Source organism: Sorghum bicolor, chromosome 1, assembly GCF_000003195.3.
Source record: "Sorghum bicolor cultivar BTx623 chromosome 1, Sorghum_bicolor_NCBIv3, whole genome shotgun sequence".
Classification (NCBI taxonomy): Eukaryota; Viridiplantae; Streptophyta; class Magnoliopsida; order Poales; family Poaceae; genus Sorghum; species Sorghum bicolor.
In genome coordinates this window covers 21,374,377-21,384,724 of record NC_012870.2, presented here as the reverse complement: position 1 = coordinate 21,384,724, position 10,348 = coordinate 21,374,377, and the positions used below count along the sequence as shown (strand labels likewise).

General features: G+C 45.1%; 1 protein-coding gene across 1 annotated transcript; it reads left to right on the top strand.

Moving 5' to 3' along the window:
- LOC8067440 (protein NRT1/ PTR FAMILY 5.2) lies at nucleotides 204–4,963 on the top strand. Its single transcript, XM_002467057.2, has 3 exons — nucleotides 204–541; nucleotides 708–925; nucleotides 3,362–4,963. Exons 1-3 carry the CDS (start codon nucleotides 424–426, stop codon nucleotides 4,793–4,795), a joined length of 1,770 nt encoding a protein of 589 aa, XP_002467102.1. The 5' UTR covers nucleotides 204–423; the 3' UTR covers nucleotides 4,796–4,963.

The window sequence follows — 10,348 nt, the reverse complement described above, 5'->3', positions numbered from 1 at the left end:
AATCTTTTCGCAACAAAGCCTCGACTACCGTACGTTGTCCGGGCACGCTTGTACTACGTGCTCGCTGCTCTTCGTCGTTGTGGAGGGAGGGCATCGTGGTAAATGCCGGTGCAAATCGCAGAGCACAGTGAATGTCTTGAATGCAAACATACAGGGTGAGCAGAGTGGTAGGAGGCCGCTACACAATTTTAATGCACACGATTCCAGCTAGCAGTTCAGCCACAGCCCACAGCCAGAGACCACAGAACCGCACAGCACAACACGTCTACACTTCAGGTCTTCAGGTCTTGAGCAGCGAGTGCAGCAGCAGCAGCAGCAGCACTAGCTCGCCATAGCCATTAAACTGCATCGACCGAGCTCGCTCTAGGCCTCGCCACCAGTCGCCTCTGGGCTCTGGCCTTGAACCAGCTGCTGCGTTCAGCCATGGAGAACGGCGAGGGAGGCGGAGGGGAGTACACCAAGGACGGCTCCGTCGACCTCCGCGGCAACCCCGTCCTCCGCTCCAAGCGCGGTGGCTGGACCGCCTGCACCTTCATCGTCGGTACGTAGCGTACTGTACATTTCGTCACCTGAGAGATTCAGAGTCAGCTATCGGTCTCTCGTTTCTCCGGCCGACCGGCCGGACGGCGGCAATGTTTCGCCGCGGGATTTGCTCCCCCATGCCGATGGGCCATGGATCTACATGCTACGCATATATGCATATGCAGTGTACGAGCTGTTCGAGCGAATGGCGTACTACGGCGTGGCGGCGAACCTGGTGGTGTACCTGACGGAGCGCCTGCACCAGGGCACCGTCCAGGCCGCCAACAACGTCACCAACTGGTCGGGCACCGTCTTCCTCACGCCGCTCCTCGGGGCCTTCCTCGCCGATGCTTACCTTGGCCGCTACTGGACCTTCGTCGCCGGCTCCGCCGTCTACCTACTGGTATGTACGTTACCCCTCCTTAGTCCTCACTAATAACTAGTTATTACGTTAATTAATTTGTTTTGCTATTTCTATTTCGTTTCAAAAATATAAACCGTTCGCAAGTTGATTCTTTATAATTTCTATAGCCCTTGTTTTTTTTTTCTTCTGATGCCAATTTTGGTGTCCCAAGTTTTTGCGTATCCTAGAACCTCCTTACATTTCAAAAGAAAATACCCTGCAATAAATGAGATCTTATTTGTCATGTTTTGCGCAATAATTACATGTTTAGGCCTTGTTTAGTTCCTTAAAAAAATTCAAAATTTTTCAGATTTCCCGTCAAATCGAATCTTTAGACACATGCATGAAATACTAAATATAGACAAAAATAAAAACTAATTGCACAGTTTGATCGAAATTGACGAGACAAATCTTTTGAGCCTAGTTAGTGCATGCTACAGTGTCATTTTGCAAAATATTTTGGAACTAAACAAGGCCTTAATGCTTGTTAGTACTTTAGGACAAATCCATTCCAACCAGTTGATGAGCAACTACTTTGTGAGCAACATTGTAAGGTTTAGAAGGCAGAGCATCAGATGCCTTCCATTTTACTAAAAAAAAGTGCATCAGATGTCTTTGTTCTACCAACGTACTCTCTCCGTCGGTCAATGGATATAATTCTCGACAAGTTAAGCAATTTTAATTTTAACTAAATTTGTATTAAAATATATTAATATTTATGATATAAAATAAATATTATTTGATTAGTTATAGTATATATTTTTATAATAAAATTATTCGATGACATAAATGTTAAAATTATTTATTATAAACTTAGTCAAATTTGGATTAGTTGGACCGGCATCGTTTGTATAATTGTATTTTGTGGACCGAGGGAGGAGAAAGGAACTTGTTTGAAGTTTAAGGCCTTGTTTAGTTCGCGAAAACAAAATTTTTGGATTTCACATTAAATATGTCGAAAGGATGTCAGGAGGAATTTTTATAAATCTTGAAAAAACATAGTAAATTACAGAAAAATCATAAAATAGAAAAGCTAATTTTGCTAGACTGCACATGAATATATTTAGACGGTGAACATATAATATGATGTGCTTTAATACAATTTATTTGTTATAGCTTTAGATCTATGATTGTCTATAATTAATTAAAATAATTCATAGTTGTAGCTTTTATAATTACTTTGTTGGAACAAAGTATACTGTATTATATATTCACTGTGTATATCTACTCATGTGGAGTCCAATTAAAATTTCTATTTTAGGATTTTTCTACAATTTACTATGATTTTTTAAAGATTCAACCAAAATAAAAAAGAAAAACCTTCATATCAAAAACTTTATACTAAAACATATCATATTATATATTTACTATATAGAACTCATATAGAGTCCAACAAAATTAGATTTTCTAATTTATAATTTTACTGTGATTTACTATGATTTTACAAAGATTCAACCAAAATAAATAAAAAAGAAAAAGACAAAATCATCGTTACTTTAGCAAAAACCATCATTCACTGTAGTAAAACCATCTTCGAAACCACTCCAGAAAGGTAAAATGCACAATTTGAAAAGTTAAGGAAGGTGGTTTTGCTCAATTTTGAAGTTGAGGTGGGGGAATGGACTTTTGTGAAAGTTGGGGGAGAAAAAGTAGACTTTTCCACATGTAAATACTCTTTCCATCCCAAATTATAGGATATTCCAAGAATCTTGAAGAGTCAAAACATCTCAAGTTTGATCAAAATTTATATAGTAAGATAATAACATTTATTATACCAACTACTCCCTATGTTCCAAATTATAAGTCATTCCAAGAATCTTGGAGAGTCAAAGCATTTTCAAGTTTGACTAAAAATATAAAGAGAAATATAAAGATTTATGTCATAAAATATGTACACTATGAAAATATAACTAACAAAGAATCTAATGATACTTGGTTGGTACCAAAAATGTTATTATTTTGCTATAAAATTTGGTCAAACTTGAAAAACTTTTCTCCAAGATTCTTGGAATGACTTATAATTTAGGACTGAGAGAGTAAGTATTATTGGATTCTTTATTAATTATATTTTCCTAGTGTACCTATTTAATGTCATAAATTTTAATTCTCTCTATAATTTTGATCAAACTTTAAATACTTTTTTGCCTTTCTAATATTCTTGAAATATCTTATAATTTAAAATGGAGGGAGCAAATCACACAAGCAATGGCCCAAGTAAGTCTTTTGATAAAGCCGACTAACACTTGACCCAACCTAAGCGTAACCCAAGCCCATTAAACAGAAGCTGGGCCGCAACGCTACCCGTTAGGCGTCTTTGATCCGCTTTAGCTGCCATGAGATCTCTATCATTTGCAAAAGCTACTTTGCAAAATGGTCTGACCACGAAAACGCAGCATAGATTCTATGGCGTCTGAATCGTTGACGAATCAAACGCAGGGAATGCTGCTGCTGATGCTGGCGGTCTCCGTGCCGGCACTGAAGCCGCCGCCCTGCGACCCCGGCGCCGGCGCCACCTGCCCGCGCGCGTCCGCGCTGCAGCTGGGCGTCTACTTCGGCGGGCTGTACACCATCGCGCTGGGAAACGGCGGCACGAAGCCCAACATCTCCACCATCGGCGCCGACCAGTTCGACGACTTCCACCCGGCAGAGCGGCTGCGGAAGCTCTCCTTCTTCAACTGGTGGATGTTCACCGTGTTCACGGGCATCCTCTTCTCCACCACCGTGCTCGTCTACCTCCAGGACAGCGTCAGCTGGTCGTGGGGGTACGGCGTGCCCACGCTGGCGCTCGCGGCCTCGGTCGCCGTCTTCCTCGCCGGCACGCCGCTGTACCGGCACAAGCTACCGCAGGGCAGCCCCATCACGAAAATGGGCAAGGTGGTCTGCGCTGCCGTGCGGAAGTGCCGCGTCGCGGTTCCTGGGGATCTGACCGAGCTGCACGAGCTGGAGCCCGAGCAGTACGCCAGCAAGAAGAGGTTCCGCGTGAACCCAACGAGCTCCATGGCGTTCCTGAACAAGGCGGCGGTCAAGGCGGAGGACGCCCCCGGGTGGACGCTGTGCACGGTGACTCAGGTGGAGGAGATGAAGCAGATCGCGAAGCTGGTGCCGCTGCTGGCCACCATGTTCGTGCCGTGCGCGCTGATGGCGCAGGTGGGCACGCTCTTCGTCAAGCAGGGCGTGACGCTGGACCGCCGCGTCGGGCGCGGCACCGGCACGTTCCGGGTGCCCCCCGCCAGCCTCGGCGCAGTGGTCACGCTGACGATGCTCGTGTGCGTGGTGATCTACGACCGCGCCATCGTCCCGGCAGTCCGGAGGCGCACCAAGAACCCGCGCGGGATCACGCTGCTGCAGCGGATCGGCGCCGGGCTGGTCCTCCAGGTCGTGACGATGGCGACCACGGCGGCGGTGGAGAGCCGGAGGCTGAGCTTCGCGAGGAGACACCATGCTGGCGAGCCGCTGCCGCTCACCATCTTCGTCCTGCTCCCGCAGTTCGTGCTGATGGGCGCCGCCGACGCGTTCCTGGTGGTGGGGCAGATCGAGTTCTTCTACGACCAGGCCCCCGAGAGCATGAAGAGCCTGGGCACGGCCATGTCCCTGACGGCGTACGGCGTCGGCAACATGCTGAGCAGCGCCATCCTGTCGGCCGTGGTGCGGGTGACGGCGGCCGGGAGGAGGGGCACGCCATGGGTGACCGACGACCTCAACGCGTCGCGCCTCGACTGCTACTACGCGTTCCTCGCCGCGCTGGCCGCCGTGAACCTGGCCGCGTTCGTGGCGCTGAGCTGCAGGTACTCGTACAGGGCAGAGTCCACGGAGGCCATCGGCGTCACCGCGAGAGTGCACTCGGAGCCGGTGGCGGCGGTGGCGCCATGACAAGAGCTTCGTCCATGCGCCGTTTTCTCGATCGGCTCGTGTTTTGATTATTACGTATAACTGTAATTTAGACAAACGTAGTACGTGATTTCAGCTGAACTCATCGATCATGCATATCTGGCAGTTCTTGCCATTGAAAAGTATTTTGTCACGATCGTTATTAGTAGCTTTCGCGAATCGGCGTGCCAAAGTGTCATTGCCAATGCCAATGCAAGGCCCTTAGATAGATCTATTCTTATCTCATCCAATTATTCAGATCGTAATTGTGACATCGAGGGCAAGGCATGCATCTACTACCACTTGATTACTCGGTTTTTTTGTTTTTTTTTTCAAACAAGTTGTTGTTGTTGCATGTTGCTTTGCAGCATGGTATCGTACTATCGTCGACCGGTGGGGCCGGCCGCGAATATTGGTGATCTCCTCTTGGCGCCAAACGTGGGTTCCATGGGATCCCTACTACTAGTACTTTGACTACCGGTTGGGGGTCACTCTCCGCGTTTGACTTGTGGCAGCTGAGAGTTGAAAAGTACACGTGACAGTACCGTACATAAAAGATGCCCCTCCGAGAGTAGAGTAGCAGCCAAAACCTACGGTCGCTCTTCATTACGGCTTGTTTAGTTCCGACAAGATTTCGGATTTCGATACTATAACACTTTCGTTTGTTTGTGACAAATATTATCTAATTATGGACTAATTAGGATCAAAAGATTCGTCTAGCGATTTCTAGCTAAACTGTGTAATTAGTTTTTGCTTTTGTCTATATTTAATGTTTCATGCATGTGCCGCAAGATTCAATGTGACGGAAAATCTTGAAAACTTTTTGTTTTTTCGGTGAACTAAACAAGGCCGTAGCAGCCTCCAGAGTCGTCTCGTCAAAGTTTGCTGCTCTACGCTATTCGTGCTATACAGTAGGGCCTTGTTTAGTTCCCAAAAATTTTGCAAAATTTTTCAGATTTTCCGTCACATCGAATCTTTAGACCTATGCATGTTGTATTAAATATAGATGAAAATAAAAACTAATTGCACAGTTTGGTCGGAATTGACGAGACGAATCTTTTGATCCTAGTTAGTCCATAATTGGACAATATTTGTCAAATACAAACGAAAATGCTACTATTCCTATTTTACAAATTTTTTGGAAGTAAACAAGTTCAGTTCGCGAAAATTTTTGGTTTTTGCTACTGTAGCACTTTCGTTTGTATGTGATAAATATTATCTAATCATAGAGTAATTAGGCTCAAAAGATTCGTCTCGCAAATTACAGACAAACTGTGCAATTAGTTTTTATTTTCATCTATATTTAATGCTCCATGCATGTGTACAAAGATTCGATGTGACGGGGAATTTTGAAAATTTTTGGCAACTAAACAAGGCCTAAACAAGGCCATATACACGGAGTATATATCTGATGCAGCCTACAGAAGCATGCATGGTCTGCAACTCTGCACAACCTACGCGTTCTGGATAAACATATACTGTACGTAGCAAAATCTGATCTACAAAATTAGGTCAGTCGTCGGTCCAATTCTTCAGCTCCACATGAACAGATTGCCAAGCGAATTTAATGCTAACTGTGCCAAATTACCAATCTACTATGAAAGCAAGTCGCCGGTATTACGGCGACCAGCTTAAGATAGTCCATGGTCTTGTTTAGTTCTAAAATTTTTAGATTTCACTATGGTAATATTTTTATTTTTATTTGACAAAAATTATTCAATCATAAACTAACTAATCTCAAAAGATTCATCTCATAATTTACAGACAATTTGTACAATTAGTTTTTGTTTTCATCTATATTTAATACTCTATATATATGCTGTAAGATTCGATTTGATAGAAAATTTTTAAAAAATTTTGGTTTTTAGGTAACCTAAAACAAGGCCGGTGGACTTTCAGATCTGGCCGGGCTAGCTAGCTCCGTCTAGAAATGGAATCAGATTGGGAAAATTCTAAACCACATCGGCGTGTAACCTCCATCGAGAGGCCCTCGCTAGTGTAACATCCCTGATGTTACGGTTACTAAAAATGGATCATGTCATCATGAGCATTGCAAATCATATTGGTTAAAGCACCTTAGTATGCATCAACTTAAAATAAGTTTATTTTGAATGCTTGAGCTTAGGGAAGTAGAGTGTGCTTCTGTGATGTGTTGTTGCTTGTGTGATTGCTAAAACCCTAGGGTGGAAGTTTTCCGATAGGCTAAGGGGGGAAAACCCTGATTTTGAACCCTAGAACTGCCCCCTTTTGTGCAATTCAAAAACTAAGCAAAATTTGAGGTTGAGTTCAAAAGCAAAGTTGTAGATCTTGGCAAGATGTACAACTTTGGTGTTTTGAGTTTTTGAAGTTTCAATACAAAATTCAAAGTAATTTTGAAAATGCAGATTTCCAGAAAGTGTCCCCTTTTCCAACTTAAACCCCCAATTCAAAATCCATTTGGAATTTTGAAAAGTGGTCAACATGAAAGTTGTAGAGCACAAAAAGTTGAACAACTTTCATGTTGGGAGTTTTTCAAGTTGTTATACAAAATCAAAAGTAATTTTGGAATCTCTGATTTATCCCCAATTCAAAAATTTGAATTTCAGCAATTTGAGTTTGATTTTCAAACTGTCTGGCCAAATTGACCTCTTCCCACTTAGAATCAGCTTGGGTCACCTAAATAAGTTTTGTAGCTTATAAAATTTGGAACAACTTTTGTTTTGACACAAATTTGGTCCCAGTTCAAATTTCGGCTGAATTTTGCAAAAGACAGAGGAGAGGGGATAGAGGTCGCTACAGTGATCCGATATGGATCACCGGCGCCCTGTCCAGCGCACCCGCCGTGCGAGCAGCGCCGCGCGCATGCGTGCGTGCACGCAGCTGCTTGCTGTCAGGGTCGCCAGGCGACGTGGATGCCGCGGGCTCGCCTTCCTCTCCACTTGCGCACCGACGTGGACGACACCGTGCATCCCCTCCGTCCTGAGCCAAGGAAACCGACGACCTCTCTCTTCCAAATTCGTCACAACCACTCCTTCCCGAGCCAAATTGAGCCACCCAGTGTCTTCGTCACCTTCCTGCGAATCCAGTGCGCCCCCAAGCTCCCTCTCTAACCCCCTCAAACGCCAATGCTTCTTCTTCTTCCCTGAGTCCGGCCGGCATCGCCGCCGTGGAACCCTTCGCGTGGGTACGTTGCTCCACTCGGTACCACGCCTTACCAGTGATCGTTTCGCACTCCTCTTGTTTCCCTGATGCTCATGCGCTCACTTTTTCTCACGGGACACGAACAGGATTGCCGGAACAGCCTTGCCGGAGCCGGAGCACCCGCCCGATTCCTCGGCCAACGACGCCAGCGCTTCCTACTGCTTCTCCCGCCGTGGTGACGTGAGCACCGTACTCCCTAACCCTCCCTGAAGCTCCCGGTTCCGTCCTTTTGCACTCTACCGGTCTCTAGCGGCCGGCCGAGGGTCGGCCATGGCGGCCGCCCGCCTCTTGCGTGACCAAGGGGGTAGCGGGAGAGTAGAGCGTGTTCAGAGGGTGTCCGTGGGATCGCGAAGTTGACGCGGTGCCGGTGCGCACGCGCGCGGGGGCCGGGGAACTCCATAACAGTCGCCGGAGCGGCGGCAGCGCCGCCGTGAGTGAGCAAGGCGGAGCTGACAAGCGGGTCCCGCCTGTCAGCGTCTCGCAGCGCGTGAAGAGGGGGCGGCGCGCGCGGTCCGCGCGGGAGGACACCGCAGGCCAACTTGGGCCGGATCCGAGCGGGCCGCCGGTAGCACAGTGCCTTTTTCCTTTTTCCCTTTTGTTTAAACATGCTGAAAGTTTGAATTTGTGTAAAAATTTGTGTGTTGATCCAAAAATCAGGGCAAATTTTGGGTAGACTCCCTGAAATACTTAGAAACCAGGAAAAATATTAGGCTCTAGTTTCTGATACTTTGTAAGAATATAAAAATTGGCTCCTTTAATTACTAAATGAAACTTGTATGATTTTTAATAACTTAATGGTATGTCCAAAAATCACCAAAATTGGTGGAGAGCCTCTGAATATTATTCCCTGGCCCCCCACAAATTTTGATGATATTTGGATGATGTTTGATTAAAATATTAATAAACCCCTAGTTAGCACTTAAATAATAATTCCAAAATAATTAGAAGGTGATTAGTTAAATCATCATACTTAGGATTGAGTGATTTTGGAATTTAGTGATGACCTGAGGTCATTAACCCTAATGACCCCTGGCACTTAATTATTGTCTGATTTTAATACTTAATTAATGTCATTAGTAATTAATTAAGAATTAATTAAGATAAATAGAGTTAATAATTAATTAATTTAAGATAATTGAGAAGTAAGTAAAGTCTTAGTTTACTGTTGTAACCTCTTGAATAAAGATGCTAAGGTGTTAAACAACTTTATTTATAATTTATTCTGTATTGCACCGAGAAGGCAAACTGTGCTCGATCTAGTCCTTCTTGCATATGTGTCATACGCATATCATGAGCATTCATCATTTTGCGTATAGTGTCCGTGACCGAAGGAGCGCCCGTTGAACCGAACCCCGAGGACGGTGCTCCGTTCGAGGAAGTCGGATCCGAGACTTGGGAAGTCTCCGAGGGTCCCTCTCTGCCCTGCAACCAAGGCAAGCCCCGGATGCATTAACCCCTCCTTGGATGTTTTAAATCTTTTATCACTTATGAATTGAAAATGCTGCATTAGATAGTTGAGAATTGGGTTAACCTACTTGCTGCATTTACTACCTTGATGCCTGTTATCCTGTCCTTGACACCTGTTTTATTTTAAAACTGCGTAGCAATGCTTAGCCCTGCTACTAGATAGGTTTTCAAACAAGAAAGTTTGAAGGGTTGTTGTGGGATACACTTATGATCAATGATGTTGCAATTTGAAACCGGTCAGTGGACTTGCTTTAAGAATGGAGTCTTAAAGTAGTGTCTCCGACTGTGTTGATTAAGGACCGTTCCGTTGATGGCCTGCTGGGTTGAGAATTTGTAGTACTAGCCACTTGCCCTCGGTAAGCCCGGTCTTGTGATCCCTCGACGCGAACAGCTACTCGCGCACTGGGAGTGGAAAGATGGCGAGAGTAACGTGTGCCCACCTTACGGATCTGAGATGACCGGGAAACATCTAGATCGGCTGTAGGATGGTGGAGTACTGTGCTCTCGGGTGCCGCGAACCTGGTCAAATTTGGGGAGAGCTTGATTTGGGTTGATATATGCAAGATTTGGTTCTACATATGTCGGGTGGTTAGGAACTCCAGCTGGATTGCTAAGCGATTCGAATCGTCGTTGCTCCCCGATTGGGAGACTCAATTCCTTCGACCCTCATCGTAGTTAAATATGCAACTAAGTGATAAAATGAGAAAGGGGAAAATGTCTCATGAGGTTCGGATCCCAATTCCCGGACTCATAGCGACATGAAGCTATGACCATCGATAAATAATACTTAATGATAGGATTAGGAACTCACGGATTCATCTGTGGGAAACAACTAGTTAGACTATCCTCGAATTCGTCTGCCTCTGCGAGGGAGGAATTCAGGGTAAAACTTGAAAATAAGGATGCACT

Excerpts from the sequence above, each read along its gene's own strand:
- LOC8067440 (XM_002467057.2), top strand. The coding sequence starts at position 424 with ATGGAGAACGGCGAGGGAGGCGGAGGGGAGTACACCAAGGACGGCTCC. Across the intron at positions 542-707 it reads CGCCTGCACCTTCATCGTCG|TGTACGAGCTGTTCGAGCGA; the intron begins GTACGTAGCGTA and ends ATGCATATGCAG. Across the intron at positions 926-3,361 it reads GCTCCGCCGTCTACCTACTG|GGAATGCTGCTGCTGATGCT; the intron begins GTATGTACGTTA and ends AATCAAACGCAG.